The 18,718-nt window shown below is 44.2% G+C and overlaps 1 protein-coding gene across 1 annotated transcript in view; it reads right to left on the reverse strand.

Moving 5' to 3' along the window:
• Positions 1-18,718, reverse strand: part of LOC120980019 (mucin-5AC-like) — a 230,892-nt gene that overhangs the window by 77,267 nt on the left and 134,907 nt on the right. Inside the window, exons 30-31 of the mRNA XM_040408884.1 lie at positions 14,898-15,287; positions 9,090-13,532 (exon numbers count right to left, since the gene is read on the reverse strand). Of these exons, the coding sequence (XP_040264818.1) occupies positions 9,090-13,532; positions 14,898-15,287 (4,833 nt within the window). The remainder of the gene's footprint in view (positions 1-9,089; positions 13,533-14,897; positions 15,288-18,718) is intronic.

Here is an 18,718-nt window from a genome sequence, read left to right on the forward strand (position 1 = left end):
TAGTGTCCGTCAAAGCACAGTTTTTGTTCTGGGTTGAAATACAATTCCCAATTTTGCAATTCTCTAAATTAGTGGTTTCTGCTGTATCAGGCCTACTTTAAATCTATCCCTAAAAGGGTATATTAGATTCAAGGTGCTGATAGGGTAATTCTCAATAACTTTACACACACGCTACAGTGCAGATCCAAGTCTAATTCTGTGATTAAACGTATACCTGTCACCCGGCGCCTAAAAAATAGGCCTCACATTTATATTCATCCAAATCTGTCATTACTGCTTTAGCTGGTCAAGTTATTTAGTGTCCGTCAAAGCACAATTTTTGTTCTGGGTTGAAATACAATTCCCAATTTTGCAATTCTCTAAATTAGTGGTTTCTGCTGTATCAGGCCTACTTTAAATCTATCCCTAAAAGGGTATATTAGATTCAAGGTGCTGATAAGGTAATTCTCAATAACTTCACACACACGCTACTGTGCATATCCAAGTCTAATTCTGTCCGTAAATGTATACCTGTCACCCAGCGCCTAAATAATAGGCCTCAAATTTCTATTCAGCTAAATCTGTCATTACTGGTGTGCCTGTATTAGTGTAATACGGTACCTAAATAGATAGCCAGATAGTGTTAGGTGTCTGTAAAAAAAAGGCCTGAATTTGAATTCAATACATTGGCCCGAATAATATTTTTCATATTGTGGTGAACGGTAACAATGAGGAAAACATCTAGTAAGGGACGCGGACGCGGACATGGTCGTGGTGGTGTTAGTGGACCCTCTGGTGCTGGGAGAAGACGTGGCCGTTCTGCCACAGCCACACGTCCTAGTGTACCAACTACCTCAGGTCCCAGTAACCGCCAGAATTTACAGCCATATTGGGTGGGGCCCAATGCCGTTCTAAGGATGGTAAGGCCTGAGCAGGTACAGGCATTAGTCAATTGGGTGGCCGACATTATCTCCCACCCAGTCTTCTGCAGAAAGCGCACAGATGGCGCATGAAAACCAAGCCCATCAGTCTGTCACATCACCCCCATGCATATCAGGGAAACTGTCTGAGCCTCAAGTTATGCAGCAGTCTCTTATGCTGTTTGAAGACTCTGCTGGCAGAGTTTCCCAAGGGCATCCACCTAGCCCTTCCCCAGGGGTGGAAGAGATAGAATGCACTAATGCACAACCACTTATGTTTCCTGATGATGAGGACATGGGAATACCACCTCAGCACTTCTCTGATGATGACGAAACACAGGTGCCAACTGCTGCGTCTTTCTGCAGTGTGCAGACTGAACAGGAGGTCAGGGATCAAGACTGGGTGGAAGACGATTCAGGGGACGATGAGGTCCTAGACCCCACATGGAATGAAGGTCGTGCCACTGACTTTCACAGTTCGGAGGAAGAGGCAGTGGTGAGACCGAGCCAACAGCGTAGCAAAAGACAAAGAGGGAGCAGTGGGCAAAAGCAGAACACCTGCCGCCAAGAGACTCCGCCTGCTACTGACCGCCGCCATCTGGGACCGAGCACCCCAAAGGCAGCTTCAAGGAGTTCCCTGGCATGGCACTTCTTCAAACAATGTGCTGACGACAAGACCCGAGTGGTTTACACGCTGTGCCATCAGAGCCTGAAGCAAGGCATTAATGTTCTGAACCTTAGCACAACCTGCATGACCAGGCACCTGCATGCAAAGCATGAACTGCAGTGAAGTAAAAACACCTTAAAAACAAGGAAGTCACTCAGGCTCCCCCTGCTACCTCTTCTGCTGCTGCCGCCTCGGCCTCTTCTGCTGCTGCCGCCGCCTCGGCCTCTTCCTCCGCCTCGGGAGGAACGTTGGCACCTGCCGCCCAGCAAACATGGGATGTACCACCAACACCACCACCTGCGTCACCAAGCATCTCAACCATGTCACACGGCAGCGTTCAGCTCTCCATCTTACAAACATTTGAGAGAAAGCGTAAATTCCCACCTAGCCACCCTCGATCCCTGGCCCTGAATGCCAGCATTTCTAAACTACTGGCCTATGAAATGCTGTCATTTAGGCTGGTGGACACAGACAGCTTTAAACAGCTCATGTCGCTTGCTGTCCCACAGTATGTTGTTCCCAGCCAGCACTACTTCTCCAAGAGAGCCGTGCCTTCCCTGCACAACCAAGTATCCGATAAAATCAAGTGTGCACTGCGCAACGCCATCTGTGGCAAGGTCCACCTAACCACAGATACGTGGACCAGTAAGCACAGCCAGGGACGCTATATCTCCCTAACTGCACACTGGGTAAATGTAGTGGCGGCTGGGCCCCAGGCGGAGAGCTGTTTGGCGCACGTCCTTCCGCCGCCAAGGATCGCAGGGCAACATTCTTTGCCTCCTGTCTCCTCCTCCTCCTACTCGGCTTCCTCCTCCTCTTCTTTCACCTGCTCATCCAGTCAGCCACACACCTTCACCACCAACTTCAGCACAGCCCGGGGTAAACGTCAGCAGGCCGTTCTGAAACTCATATGTTTGGGGGACAGGCCCCACACCGCACAGGAGTTGTGGGGGGTATAGAACAACAGACCGACGAGTGGTTGCTGCCGATGAGCCTCAAGCCCGGCCTGGTGGTGTGCGATAATGGGCGAAATCTCGTTGCAGCTCTGGGACTAGCCGGTTTGACGCACATCCCTTGCCTGGCGCATGTGCTGAATTTGGTGGTGCAGAAGTTCATTCACAACTACCCCGGCATGTCAGAGCTGCTGCATAAAGTGCGGGCCGTCTGTTCGCGCTTCCGGCGTTCACATCCTGCCGCTGCTCGCCTGTCTGCGCTACAGCGTAACTTCGGCCTTTCCGCTCACCGCCTCATATGCGACGTGCCCACCAGGTGGAACTCCACCTTGCATATGCTGGACAGACTGTGCGAGCAGCAGCAGGCCATAGTGGAGTTTCAGCTGCAGCACGCACGGGTCAGTCGCACTGCGGATCAGCCCCACTTCACCACCAATGACTGGGCCTCCATGCGAGACCTGTGTGCCCTGTTGCGCTGTTTCGAGTACTCCACCAACATGGCCAGTGGCGATGAAGCCGTTATCAGCGTTACAATACCACTTCTATGTCTCCTTGAGAAAACACTTAGGGCGATGATGGAAGAGGAGGTGGCCCAGGAGGAGGAGGAGGAAGAGGGGTCATTTTTAGCACTTTCAGGCCAGTCTCTTCGAAGTGACTCAGAGGGAGGTTTTTTTTTAACAGCAGAGGCCAGGTACAAATGTCGCCAGACAGGGCCCACTACTGGAGGACGAGGAGGACGAGGATGAGGAGGAGGTGGGGGAGGATGAAGCATGTTCACAGTGGGGTGGCACCCAACGCAGCTCGGGCCCATCACTGGTGCGTGGCTGGGGGGAAACGCAGGACGATGACGATACGCCTCCCACAGAGGACAGCTTGTCCTTACCTCTGGGCAGCCTGGCACACATGAGCGACTACATGCTGCAGTGCCTGCGCAACGACAGCAGAGTTGCCCACATTTTAACGTGTGCGGACTACTGGGTTGCCACCTTGCTGGATCCACGATACAAAGACAATGTGCCCACCTTACTTCATGCACTGGAGCGTGATAGTAAGATGCGCGAGTACAAGCGCACGTTGGTAGACGCGCTACTGAGAGCATTCCCAAATGTCACAGGGGAACAAGTGGAAGCCCAAGGCGAAGGCAGAGGAGGAGCAAGAGGTCGCCAATGCAGCTGTGTCAACCCAAGTTGAATGAACCTCTCCTCTGTCTGGGTGCCGGGGCCTAAAAATATCTGACAGTGGCCTGTTCCAGCGGTGGGTGACATGAAGCCTGATTCTCTGCTATGACATGAAGACTGATTCTCTGCTGACATGAAGCCTGAATCTCTGTTATGGGACCTCTCTCCTCTGCCTGGGTGCCGGGGCCTAAAAATATCTGACAGTGGCCTGTTCCAGTGGTGGGTGACATGAAGCCTGATTCTCTGCTATGACATGAAGACTGATTCTCTGCTGACATGAAGCCTGAATCTCTGTTATGGGACCTCTCTCCTCTGTCTGGGTGCCGGGGCCTAAATATATGACAATGGACTGTTCCAGTTTTGGGTGACGTGAAGCCTGATTCTCTGATGACATGAAGCCTGATTCTCTGCTATGGGACCTCTGTCCAATTGATATTGGTTAATTTTTATTTATTTTATTTTTATTTTTATTCATTTCCCTATCCACATTTGTTTGCAGGGGATTTAACTACATTTTGCTGCCTTTTGCAGCCCTCTAGCCCTTTCCTGGGCTGTTTTACAGCCTTTTTAGTGCCGAAAAGTTCGGGTCCCCATTGACTTCAATGGGGTTCGGGTTCGGGATGAAGATCGGGTCGGGTTCGGATCCCGAACCCGAACATTTCCAGGAAGTTCGGCCGAACTTCTCGAACCCGAACATCCAGGTGTTCGCTCAACTCTAGAAATAATACAATCTACACTACAACTAACCCAAACCTGAACTTCTGTGAAGAAGTTCGGGTCTGGGTAGCACAGTCGGTTTTTTATCACGCGCGTGCGTGCACCCGCAATGCACCCGTTTGCCGCAATGCATCGGGACGCATCCAGACCTAATCCGGACACGCCCGTGTGAAAGAGGCCTTAATCGATTTAGAAGTTCGGGGAAAGATTATTCAAGGTGTAGGGAAAGGATAGGGAGGCATCATTCACACTATAAAAGGTGAACAGGGTGCAATAGGAAAGTGTATAGGTAATAGAAGCAATTCTATTACACCTTGCTACACTAATTGGAGATCTAAATTGTGGTTATACTGCTGCTTTTAGGTTGTTTGCACTATATGATACATGAGTAATTCCAGCAAACCTTGCTTGTTATTGGGGTGCAAGTTCTGTGTTATACAGCCATTTACAGGGTGTATTAATAGGAAAGATAGGTATGTCCTATTAGCCCATTCTGCATTGATTTTACATAGTTTTAAATTTTTTGGGGGGTATATTAATAGGGGACAAAAAAGGAAAAAATTAATGTCATAATTGCTGTTCAGTGGTGAAGTTACATTGTGCTACAGCTGTTTACAGGATGTATTAATAGGAAATATACATTCGTCTTATTAGCCCTTCACCGGTGAATTTTGATTGTTATATTTATATATATTTTTTTTTGGGGGGGGGGGTTTTAATAGGAAAAAATATATGTCTTAATTGCTGTTCTGCAGTGAAGTTATATTGTACTACAGCCATTTACGGGGTGTATTAAAAGGAAATATACGTACGTCCTATTAGCCGTTCTGAGGTGAATTGTGATTGTTATATTTTTTTGGGGGGGTAATTAATAGGAAAAAATATATGTCTTAATTTGCCGTTCTGCGGTAAAGTTACATTGTACTACAGCCATTTACCGTGTGTATTAAAAGGAAATATACGTACGTCCTATTAGCCGTTCTGTGGTGAATTGTGATATATGTTATATTTCTTTTTTTTGTGTGTATTAATAGGAAAAAGAATACGTCTTAATTGACGTTCTGCAGTGAAGTTACATTGTACTACAGCCTTTTTTGGGGTGTATTATTTTAATGTTAATTTAATTATTTTATTATAAAGTATGTCAGACAGACAAGTGGCAGGCCCTTCAAAGGTAATGGGCAGTGGCCAAAATGTTTCAGTCGCAGGCAGAAGTAGCAGCAGAAGAAGGGGGGGGGGTGGCAGCAGGAGTCGCAGAGGGAGGCCTGAACTCCCATTGCAATCTAGCGGTCGTGTCTTGACCAGCAACCCAGCGGTGCTTGAATGGTTGACTCGGTCTTCGACTTCATTGCAAGTGACATCAGACACCCCCAGCCAAGAGTCGGTGGGTTCCTCTGACATGACGCTTAGTTGACATGGCCCGGGAGCAGGCCCTGTGCCCCAAACTGTCTTTAACCTGCCTCTGTCATTTTCTGTTCACTCATCGCGAGAAGTATTATATGCCATAGGCTCGGCATCACTTTTCAGCGAGGACGAGCTACTAGAGGACAATCATCAGCTACTGCCCAGCCAAGATCTGGAGGAGACATCTGCCACTTCCTCTGGTAGGTGGGCAAGTAGTGATGATGAGATTTGCGTGGGATCAGGTGAGCGGCCAGGCTTCTGGCCTGAGACCGTTGAGGGGGACATCAGTGACGTGCAGACAGTAGTGGATGATGATGTTGATGTAGCTGATTGCACTTGGGTGGGAGCCAGGTGAAGAAGGGCCTTCATCAAGGTGGTAGCGTGGCCGTGAGTCAGCAGAGTGGCAGCAGTGGGAGGTCGGGAGCCAAACATGCGCGGGGTAGACCACCCACTTGACAGGAGCCTACCTGCCTGGAAAGTAGCAATGCAAGGGTTCACTGAGGCAGAGGTAGCAGGCAGTCAGCAAGGAGTGTTGGGGGAAAATACCATACTCAGCATTGTGGCAATGTTGGCACCATGGCCCTGCGTCAACACATGCAGCGTCACCATAAAGTGGCCTGGGAGAACCATGGCTCTGATGTGGTGGTCTGGCCTGCCGCAGCACCCAGTGACACGCACCCAATTTCATGCAGTCAAGGCTCCACCACCTCAGCTGAAGGGAGCTGTCTGTCCTTCCCATCATCTGCTGGTCCTGATGCTCCTGCTCCTCCTACTCCTCGTCAGTTATTTTGTCAGCAATTAATCACCGAAGCAATTGCCAAGAGACAACAGTATGTGTGCACTCATCCAACGGCGCAGAAGCTGAACGTGCTCCTGGCCAAGTTGCTGGTGCTGCAGTCCTTCCCTTTCCAAGTTATGGACTACCAAGTGGCTACCGGTCCAAATTGGGGGCTTTTTTACACCCGCTGAGAGGGAGGACAAACTGATCTACTATCGAGACATCCTATAGCTGCTGTCTAAGTGCGCAATCACCCATCTTCATGCAGGTCTGACTGGGGGGCCCTCACGTTCCACTGCCATGGCTGCTGGGGGAGGGGGGGGAGTCAGGAGCAGTACCAGCTCCATCAACAGCAACTTAAGTCTAGAGTCACTGATGAGCAGTTTTCTTTAAGCGCCTAGTGAAGAAACTACTCACCAGCAGCAGTAGCTAGACATAGAGAAGAACCTGAACTAGCAGGTTGTGGCATACTTGGAGTGCACCCTGCCACCTCACATCAAAGATCCCCTGGACTACTGGGCAGCCAAACGAGATTTGTGGCCGCAAATAGCCGAGCTTGCCCTGGACAAGCTTTCCTGCCCGGCCAGCAGTGTGGCCTCAGAGCGGGTGTTTAGTGCGGTGGGGGCCATAGTTACCCAAGGAGAACTCACCTATCCATCCAAAATGTGGAGAAACCTTCATTTGCGAAGATGAATCAGGTGTGGATCAGCCAGGATTTCCACACACCAGTGCCTAATGCATCAGACTAGATCCCTCATGGTGCCACACCTAAACTTTGTCAAAAGAGACCTGTTTCTTCTGGCTACCTGTTTCAGCTATTATTCTGATGCTGCCACCCGCCTGATGCCATACAACTGCTACCAGGTGTTCCTACTGCCACCCACCATCTTCAGCTGGTACTGGTATTGCCCCCCACCTCACCACTATGTCACTGGGCAACTCTGTGGTCTCCTCATGCTGCTGCCAGCTCACCACTGTGTCAATTTGCCACTCTGTGGTACCTTCATGCTGCTGCCAACTCATCACTCTGTAATTGGGCCACTCTGTGGTCTCCTCATGCTTCTGCCACCTCCCCACTCTGTCACTGGGCAACTCTGTGGTCTCCTCATGCTGCTGCCAGCTCACCACCGTGTCAATTTGCTCCTCTTTGGTACCTTCATGCTGCTGCCAACTCATCACTCTGTAATTGGGCCACTCTGTGGTCTCCTCATGCTGCTGCTACCTCACCACTCTGTCACTGGCCCACTCTGTGGACTTCTCATGCTGTTCCCACCCTCCCTACTCCATGACGGGGAAACTAAATTGCCTTTTTGGCCTGGTTGACATCATCATTTATTTGACCCTTTTTCTGATCTGTCAGAAGGAAGGAAAAATGAGACGCACAACGGATCCTGTCCATGTAGCAGCTATAACGCCTGTATGACATGGTCCCTATTTTGCAGCATGATTTGCTTATGATTTGTAAGCCAAAAGCAGGAGTGGGTACAAAACACAGAAGACATGCAAATATTCCATTCACGTGTCATCTCTGTTTTGGATCCACTCCTGTTTTTTTTTTTTTTGGGCTTTAGCAATACTGATGGATTACTGACCAAATGCTGACCGAGTGAAGGCTGATGCTCAACAGACAGGATCCGTTTTTTGAGGGTTATTGTTCTGACGGATCAAAGGAAGAGCAAAATAATCAGTGAGGTCAACACAAACATACTGCTGACACCCTCTTCACTCTGTCAGGGTGCTCTACTTTTATAAGCGTTTAACAGAACATGTTCTGTAGAAATCTATGTGGAATCAGCTGACGATGGTGTAAAAGGAGTGCGCTTTTTCACACTATAGCAGGATCTTGGGCCTCTGGACGGTTCTTTATACCTGACGCTAACATAGACCTGTATGGCTGAGTTCACACTTGAGTTATTTGTTCAGTTATGGCCCCATAACTGCCCAAATAAAAGAAGTGTGCCATGATTCTAAGAGCAACGCCTGTCATCTGCGTGTCATACTGACTCAGAGCATTGTTTCACTACCATAGCAGACTCCCTATGTGTGTTTCTGCAAGGCACAGTGTTCTATACCACTATACAGGATCTCTGCAGCCAGGAAATAGCTGTTTTTTAACGCGATTCGAATAAATTCGGATAGAATCAAATATTTTGGGAAAATTTGTCGAACCGACCAAATAGAATTTTTGAGAAATTCGCTCATCTCTACTTCCTACCCCATAATTCTTCTTCCTCCCCAAGATTCACAAATCTTAAAAAAAAAAATAGAATGACCCAACATCTCGGGCATTGACTCCACAACATCTAATTTGTCGGCTTATGCAAACATATTTCCTCAAAATACTGAAATCAAACTTTCTTTGCAAGAAAAAATGAATATAGAGTCTAATAATTCTAAATCAATATACAGTATATACATATCAATACAAAAAAAAATTACAAAAAGAAAATGCAAACCTTGCTATTATAAAGAACTAAAAAGAAGAACACATACCTGTAAGACTGGTGCTTGATTTTGGACTGCTTAGTGGAGCAGTACTCGCTGTAGATATAGTTGATTCTGTTGTTGAAATGCTGAAAGTAAGGGCAGATGTTGATCTTGGGGAAGTTACAGCTGATGTAGTTGTTATAATTTCTTCACAACAGTATTTTGCTTGATAATTCAAGCACATGTTAAGTGGACCAGGATTATCTTGGTTTCTGCAAAGTAGACCCTTTTCAATATTGCAGGTGACTTTTTGAGGAAGGTTTTCAATGGAAATGTCAGGATATGAGCTAGCCCTACATTTAATGTCTTTGATAAGGGTTTTATTACGGCAAACATATACTCCTCTATATTTTGCAACTTCATAGTTCTCTTCATCTCCTCCATCATTATCAGATGTTGGATGGTTCATATCAAACCAGTCTGTCCAGTGGCATTGAAAAGTAGGGCTAGTAGATAGTGTTGTTGGTGAAGTATAAGACGTTTCAGGTTTAGTAAAAATTGTAAAATGTGTAGATGGGCCTGTAGTATGTTCTAAGACTGTTGTGGTACTAAGTGTTATTAATTCTGTTGTCGAAGGGCTGGGAGAAGGACTAGTTGATTTTTTAGGTGTTGATGAAGTATACAACAGTGTAGATTTAGTAGAAGTAGTTGTGGAATGTGTAGATGGGCCTGAAGTAGTTTTCAAGACCGTTGTTGTTCTTGGGGTTTTTGACTCTGTTGTCGAAGGGCTGGGAGAAGGACTAGTTGATTTTTTAGGTGTTGATGGAGTATATAACAATATAGATGTAGTAGAAGTAGTTATGGGATGTGTAGATGGGCCTGATGTCGTTTTCCAGACTTTTTTTGTACTTGGGGTTATTGACGCTGTTATTGAAGGGCTGGGAGAATGACTAGTTGATTTTTTAGGTGTTGATGAAGTATACAACAGTGTAGATTTAGTAGAAGTAGTTGTGGAATGTGTAGATGGGCCTGATGTAGTTTTCAAGACTGTTGTTGTTCTTGGGGTTTTTGACTCTGTTGTCGAAGGGCTGGGAGAAGGACTAGATGATTTTTTAGGTGTTGATGGAGTATATAACAATATAGATGTAGTAGAAGTAGTTATGGGATGTGTAGATGGGCCTGATGTAGTTTTCCAGACTTTTTTTGTACTTGCGGTTATTGACGCTGTTATTGAAGGGCTGGGAGAATGACTAGTTGATTTTTTAGGTGTTGATGAAGTATACAACAGTGTAGATTTAGTAGAAGTAGTTGTGGAATGTGTAGATGGGCCTGAAGTAGTTTTCAAGACTGTTGTTGTTCTTGGGGTTTTTGACTCTGTTGTCGAAGGGCTGGGAGAAGGACTAGTTGATTTTTTAGGTGTTGATGGAGTATATAACAATACAGATGTAGTAGAAGTAGTTATGGGATGTGTAGATGGTCCTGATGTCATTTTCCAGACTTTTTTTGTACTTGGGGTTATTGACGCTGTTATTGAAGGGCTGGGAGAATGACTAGTTGATTTTTTAGGTGTTGATGAAGTATACAACAGTGTAGATTTAGTAGAAGTAGTTGTGGAATGTGTAGATGGGCCTGAAGTAGTTTTCAAGACTGTTGTTGTTCTTGGGGTTTTTGACTCTGTTGTCGAAGGGCTGGGAGAATGACTAGTTGATTTTTTAGGTGTTGATGGAGTATATAACAATATAGATGTAGTAGAAGTAGTTATGGGATGTGTAGATGGGCCTGATGTAGTTTTCCAGACTTTTTTTGTACTTGGGGTTATGGACGCTGTTATTGAAGGGCTGGGAGAATGACTAGTTGATTTTTTAGGTGTTGATGAAGTATACAACAGTGTAGATTTAGTAGAAGTAGTTGTGGAATGTGTAGATGGGCCTGATGTAGTTTTCAAGACTGTTGTTGTTCTTGGGGTTTTTGACTCTGTTGTCGAAGGACTGGGAGAAGGACTAGTTGATGTTTTAGGTGTTGATGGAGTATATAACAATATAGATGTAGTAGAAGTAGTTATGGGATGTGTAGATGGGCCTGATGTCGTTTTCCAGACTTTTTTTGTACTTGGGGTTATTGACGCTGTTATTGAAGGGCTGGGAGAATGACTAGTTGATTTTTTAGGTGTTGATGAAGTATACAACAGTGTAGATTTAGTAGAAGTAGTTGTGGAATGTGTAGATGGGCCTGATGTAGTTATCAAGACTGTTGTTGTTCTTGGGGTTTTTGACTCTGTTGTCGAAGGACTGGGAGAAGGACTAGTTGATTTTTTAGGTGTTGATGGAGTATATAACAATATAGATGTAGTAGAAGTAGTTATGGGATGTGTAGATGGGCCTGATGTAGTTTTCCAGACTTTTTTTGTACTTGGGGTTATTGACGCTGTTATTGAAGGGCTGGGAGAATGACTAGTTGATTTTTTAGGTGTTGATGAAGTATACAACAGTGTAGATTTAGTAGAAGTAGTTGTGGAATGTGTAGATGGGCCTGAAGTAGTTTTCAAGACTGTTGTTGTTCTTGGGGTTTTTGACTCTGTTGTCGAAGGACTGGGAGAAGGACTAGTTGATTTTTTAGGTGTTGATGGAGTATATAACAATACAGACGTAGTAGAAGTAGTTATGGGATGTGTAGATGGTTCTGATGTCGTTTTCCAGACTTTTTTTGTACTTGGGGTTATTGACGCTGTTATTGAAGGGCTGGGAGAATGACTAGTTGATTTTTTAGGTGTTGATGAAGTATACAACAGTGTAGATTTAGTAGAAGTAGTTGTGGAATGTGTAGATGGGCCTGATGTAGTTTTCAAGACTGTTGTTGTTCTTGGGGTTTTTGACTCTGTTGTCGAAGGGCTGGGAGAAGGACTAGTTGATTTTTTAGGTGTTGATGAAGTATATAACAGTGTAGATTTAGTAGAAGTAGTTGTGGAATGTGTAGATGGGCCTGAAGTAGTTTTCAAGACTGTTGTTGTTCTTGGGGTTTTTGACTCTGTTGTCGAAGGGCTGGGAGAAGGACTAGTTGATTTTTTAGGTGTTGATGGAGTATATAACAATACAGACGTAGTAGAAGTAGTTATGGGATGTGTAGATGGTCCTGATGTCGTTTTCCAGACTTTTTTTGTACTTGGGGTTATTGACGCTGTTATTGAAGGGCTGGGAGAATGACTAGTTGATTTTTTAGGTGTTGATGAAGTATACAACAGTGTAGATTTAGTAGAAGTAGTTGTGGAATGTGTAGATGGGCCTGATGTAGTTTTCAAGACTGTTGTTGTTCTTGGGGTTTTTGACTCTGTTGTCGAAGGGCTGGGAGAAGGACTAGTTGATTTTTTAGGTGTTGATGGAGTATATAACAATATAGATGTAGTAGAAGTAGTTATGGGATGTGTAGATGGGCCTGATGTAGTTTTCCAGACTTTTTTTGTACTTTGGGTTATTGACGCTGTTATTGAAGGGCTGGGAGAATGACTAGTTGATTTTTTAGGTGTTGATGAAGTATACAACATTGTAGATTTAGTAGAAGTAGTTGTGGAATGTGTAGATGGGCCTGATGTAGTTTTCAAGACTGTTGTTGTTCTTGGGGTTTTTGACTCTGTTGTCGAAGGGCTGGGAAAAGGACTAGTTGATTTTTTAGGTGTTGATGGAGTATATAACAATATAGATGTAGTAGAAGTAGTTATGGGATGTGTAGATGGACCTGATGTAGTTTTCCAGACTTTTTTTGTACTTGGGGTTATTGACGCTGTTATTGAAGGGCTGGGAGAATGACTAGTTGATTTTTTAGGTGTTGATGAAGTATACAACAGTGTAGATTTAGTAGAAGTAGTTGTGGAATGTGTAGATGGGCCTGATGTAGTTTTCAAGACTGTTGTTGTTCTTGGGGTTTTTGACTCGGTTGTCGAAGGGCTGGGAGAATGACTAGTTGATTTTTTAGGTGTTGATGAAGTATACAACAGTGTAGATTTAGTAGAAGTAGTTGTGGAATGTGTAGATGGGCCTGATGTAGTTTTCAAGACTGTTGTTGTTCTTGGGGTTTTTGACTCTGTTGTCGAAGGGCTGGGAGAAGGACTAGTTGATTTTTTAGGTGTTGATGGAGTATATAACAATACAGACGTAGTAGAAGTAGTTATGGGATGTGTAGATGGTCCTGATGTCGTTTTCCAGACTTTTTTTGTACTTGGGGTTATTGACGCTGTTATTGAAGGGCTGGGAGAATGACTAGTTGATTTTTTAGGTGTTGATGAAGTATACAACAGTGTAGATTTAGTAGAAGTAGTTGTGGAATGTGTAGATGGGCCTGATGTAGTTTTCAAGACTGTTGTTGTTCTTGGGGTTTTTGACTCTGTTGTCGAAGGGCTGGGAGAAGGACTAGTTGATTTTTTAGGTGTTGATGGAGTATATAACAATATAGATGTAGTAGAAGTAGTTATGGGATGTGTAGATGGGCCTGATGTAGTTTTCCAGACTTTTTTTGTACTTTGGGTTATTGACGCTGTTATTGAAGGGCTGGGAGAATGACTAGTTGATTTTTTAGGTGTTGATGAAGTATACAACATTGTAGATTTAGTAGAAGTAGTTGTGGAATGTGTAGATGGGCCTGATGTAGTTTTCAAGACTGTTGTTGTTCTTGGGGTTTTTGACTCTGTTGTCGAAGGGCTGGGAAAAGGACTAGTTGATTTTTTAGGTGTTGATGGAGTATATAACAATATAGATGTAGTAGAAGTAGTTATGGGATGTGTAGATGGACCTGATGTAGTTTTCCAGACTTTTTTTGTACTTGGGGTTATTGACGCTGTTATTGAAGGGCTGGGAGAATGACTAGTTGATTTTTTAGGTGTTGATGAAGTATACAACAGTGTAGATTTAGTAGAAGTAGTTGTGGAATGTGTAGATGGGCCTGATGTAGTTTTCAAGACTGTTGTTGTTCTTGGGGTTTTTGACTCTGTTGTCGAAGGGCTGGGAGAATGACTAGTTGATTTTTTAGGTGTTGATGGAGTATACAACAGTGTAGATTTAGTAGAAGTAGTTGTGGAATGTGTAGATGGGCCTGATGTAGTTTTCAAGACTGTTGTTGTTCTTGGGGTTTTTGACTCTGTTGTCGAAGGGCTGGGAGAAGGACTAGTTGATTTTTTAGGTGTTGATGGAGTATACAACAGTGTAGATTTAGTAGAAGTACTTGTGGAATGTGTAGATGGGCCTGATGTCGTTTTCCAGACTGTTTTTGTACTTGGTATTATTGACTCTGTTGTCGAAGGGCTGGGAGAAAGACTAGTTGATTTTTTAGGTGTTGATGGAGTATACAACAGTGTAGATTTAGTAGAAGTAGTTGTGGAATGTGTAGATGGGCCTGATGTAGTTTTCAAGACTGTTGTTGTACTTGGGGTTTTTGACTCTGTTGTCGAAGGGCTGGGAGAATGACTAGTTGATTTTTTAGGTGTTGATGAAGTATACAACAGTGTAGATTTAGTAGAAGTAGTTGTGGGATGTGTAGATTGGCCTGATGTAGTTTTCAAGACTGTTGTTGTTGTTGGGGTTATTGACTCTGTTGTCGAAGGGCTAGGAGAATGACTAGTTAATTTTTTAGGTGTTGTTGGTGGAGTATACAACAGTGTAGATTGAGTGGAAGTAGTTGTGGAATGTGTAGATGGGCCTGATGTAGTTTTCAAGACTGTTGTTGTACTTGGTATTATTGACTCTGTTGTCGAAGGGCTGGTAGAATGACTAGTTAATTTTATAGGTGTTGTTGGTGGAGTATACAACAGTGTAGATTCAGTGGAAGTAGTCGTGGAATGTGTAAATGGGCCTGATGTAGTATTGAAGACTTGATAATTTAAACCAACACTTGGTAATATTGACTGTGTTGTCAAAGGGCTGGGAGAATGACTAGTTGATTTTATAGGTGTTGTTCGTGGAGTATACAACAGTGTAGATTTTGTAGAAGTAGTTGTGGAATGTGTATATGTTGAAGTGTTATAATTTCTCCTTGAAGTGATTTGTTCTGTAGACGTTCTTCCAGTTGTATGTTTTATTGTAGTCATCGTTGCGGCTGTAATGTTTTTTTGTGGCTGTTTGGTGGGCGGTGATGATACTGTTGTGCAGTTATTGAAAGCTATTGTAACAATTCTTCCATCTTCACCACATCTCCTTTGGCTGCATTTACTATCTTCTGCATTGGGGTATGGAATGGTATCTTCATAGTAATATATATTGTCTTCATAAATGCACTGACAAGCTTTAAAGATAAAAACATCAGTTATTTTTACTTTCTGTAGAAAACTTCTCATTTTATGTTTCTCATATTTAAGTTTAACTGTACACTTTTCACAATTAACAACTAAAATACTATTTACAATGCTCCCCATACTTCATTCTGTTCTACCCCAACCGAATACACATTATTTTACAGCTACATACATTGTTCTGTGCTGCTTCTATTATATAGTCGTTTATTTATATTTTTTTCTGCTTTCAAGAAATGTTGATAATGCTTTACTGTTAAATAAAACTGGTCTTTGCTCCTCATAGCAACCAATCGCAGTGCAGCATTTTGTCCTATGGTACATATTAGAGATATGAAAGGTGCTGTAATTTTTTGCTGTAGCCAACAAATGAAGTTTTTATTTTAGATCGTTTCATAAATCTGCCCTAGTCTCTACATTACAGAGGTTTTCTTTTTTCATGTTCAGGATTTTGATTGCTTGTCCTCAGGATAAGCTAGAATTATGAGACTCGTGATGTCTGACCCTTGGTACCCTCTGTGATCAGTTGCTTAAAGGGTTGTAGTTTTTGTGTGAGCACTGTGTCCTCTTTTTTGTTTTCCTTGATCCATCTGCATACCATCTGCTTAGTAGCAGCACTGCACTTTAGATTCACTATCCTGTACAATACTACTAAGTATACACTGCGTGCAGAATTATTAGGCAAATGAGTATTTTGACCACATCATCCTCTTTATGCATGTTGTCTTACTCCAAGCTGTATAGGCTCGAAAGCCTACTACCAATTAAGCATATTAAGTGATGTGCATCTCTGTAATGAGAAGGGGTGTGGTCTAATGACATCAACACCCTATATCAGGTGTGCATAATTATTAGGCAACTTCCTTTCCTTTGGCAAAATGGGTCAAAAGAAAGACTTGACAGGCTCAGAAAAGTCAAAAATAGTGAGATATCTTGCAGAGGGATGCAGCACTCTTAAAATTGCAAAGCTTCTGAAGCGTGATCATCGAACAATCAAGCGTTTCATTCAAAATAGTCAACAGGGTCGCAAGAAGCGTGTGGAAAAACCAAGGCGCAAAATAACTGCCCATGAACTGAGAAAAGTCAAGCGTGCAGCTGCCAAGATGCCACTTGCCACCAGTTTGGCCATATTTCAGAGCTGCAACATCACTGGAGTGCCCAAAAGCACAAGGTGTGCAATACTCAGAGACATGGCCAAGGTAAGAAAGGCTGAAAGACGACCACCACTGAACAAGACACACAAGCTGAAATGTCAAGACTGGGCCAAGAAATATCTCAAGACTGATTTTTCTAAGGTTTTATGGACTGATGAAATGAGAGTGAGTCTTGATGGGCCAGATGGATGGGCCTGTGGCTGGATTGGTAAAGGGCAAAGAGATCCAGTCCGACTCAGACGCCAGCAAGGTGGAGGTGGAGTACTGGTTTGGGCTGGTATCATCAAAGATGAGCTTGTGGGGCCTTTTCGGGTTGAGGATGGAGTCAAGCTCAACTCCCAGTCCTACTGCCAGTTTCTGGAAGACACCTTCTTCAAGCAGTGGTACAGGAAGAAGTCTGCATCCTTCAAGAAAAACATGATTTTCATGCAGGACAATGCTCCATCACACGCGTCCAAGTACTCCACAGCGTGGCTGGCAAGAAAGGGTATAAAAGAAGAAAATCTAATGACATGGCCTCCTTGTTCACCTGATCTGAACCCCATTGAGAACCTGTGGTCCATCATCAAATGTGAGATTTACAAGGAGGGAAAACAGTACACCTCTCTGAACAGTGTCTGGGAGGCTGTGGTTGCTGCTGCACGCAATGTTGATGGTGAACAGATTAAAACACTGACAGAATCCATGGATGGCAGGCTTTTGAGTGTCCTTGCAAAGAAAGGTGGCTATATTGGTCACTGATTTGTTTTTGTTTTGTTTTTGAATGTCAGAAATGTATATTTGTGAATGTTGAGATGTTATATTGGTTTCACTGGTAAAAATAAATAATTTAAATGTGTATATATTTGTTTTTTGTTAAGTTGCCTAATAATTATGCACAGTAATAGTCACCTGCACACACAGATATCCCCCTAAAATAGCTAAAACTAAAAACAAACTAAAAACTACTTCCAAAAATATTCAGCTTTGATATTAATGAGTTTTTTGGGTTCATTGAGAACATGGTTGTTGTTCAATAATAAAATTAATCCTCAAAAATACAACTTGCCTAATAATTCTGCACTCCCTGTATAGCTTGCATATACTGTAGTTGGACTAAGCCTAAGTGCTGAAGCTTTTTCAATCTGCTGATCTGCGGAGGTTCCAAGAGTCAGACTAAACTGATCTCATATTGATGGCCTATCCTGAGGTTATTAGGATAGTAGAAGCAGCATACCCTGAAACATGCAAGGCAGTTGGTTGGTTGGTCGATGGGTAGTAGCAGTAGCAATAGTAGTAATTTGTTGTATTGGTAGTAGCGCCAGATGCGTAACTTTAATAGTGGTTGCAGTACAGGATTAACAACAAGGAGCAGCAGTTGAGGAGGCGGCAGGCAGTACATGTTGGCAGGCAGGTAGCAGCATGATGGATGAAGGCAGCAGCAGCCTTACAGAACATGATGGTAGTCAGGCAGCAGCAGTGGCAAGATGTAGGCTCTGAGATGACAAGAATGAAGAAAGGGAGTGTACTGTGAAAAAGGGAGCATGCTGTGTCAGTTCGGGCTATAGTTGCAGTCTGCCTGCGCAGAAATTCATGGGGTCAGGGAACAGGGCATGCACTAGAGACAGGCCAGAGTGCAGGTAGGCCTGAACTTGGGCATTGAGGGGGAAGCTCTCAGATTGCTGACTGGCCCCAGCCTGGTGCAACACATGGAAAAAGTGCTCCATCATGTTGAGGAGACTTAACGGGCTACTGCTGCTTCACCTTATGCTGCTTGCTGTGGCAGGAGGGAGGTGACACTGTGGGGGACAGAGAGGGCCTTCATTTTCAGACACACTGGAGGCAGGCGTATGCTCGCCAAAAGCTGCATCAAGCTGCATACACAGTGTTTCCTGGTAATAACATTATCTGTTCTCCTTTTCTGTTGGGGGAAAGCATTCCCCCAATTTGCTTTGATAGTAAGGGTCTAAAAGGCTGGCTATCTGGTAATCATTAGACTTTTTGATGTCAATGATACGCCTGTCACTTCATAAGCAAGTGAGCACACAGCTAGTTTGTTCTGGCTCCACCCCTCACCGAGATGATTGGGTGTCATGGCCGGTGCCACCATCATCATTGTCTTCTTGCTCCTCCACCTCTGACTCCTCCTTCTCCTCTTGCAGAGGCAGCTCCTCATCCTCTTCCTCCATGGCAGTGTCTCCTTGTGGGTCCCCATCAGCTACAGGGCAGCCAGCAAGATATGTTAGCTGCTCTTCTTCGACAGTCATCAACTGCTGCGTGTCAGCGTCTGT

This window comes from Bufo bufo, chromosome 10 (genome assembly GCF_905171765.1).
Source record: "Bufo bufo chromosome 10, aBufBuf1.1, whole genome shotgun sequence".
Taxonomy (NCBI): domain Eukaryota; kingdom Metazoa; phylum Chordata; class Amphibia; order Anura; family Bufonidae; genus Bufo; species Bufo bufo.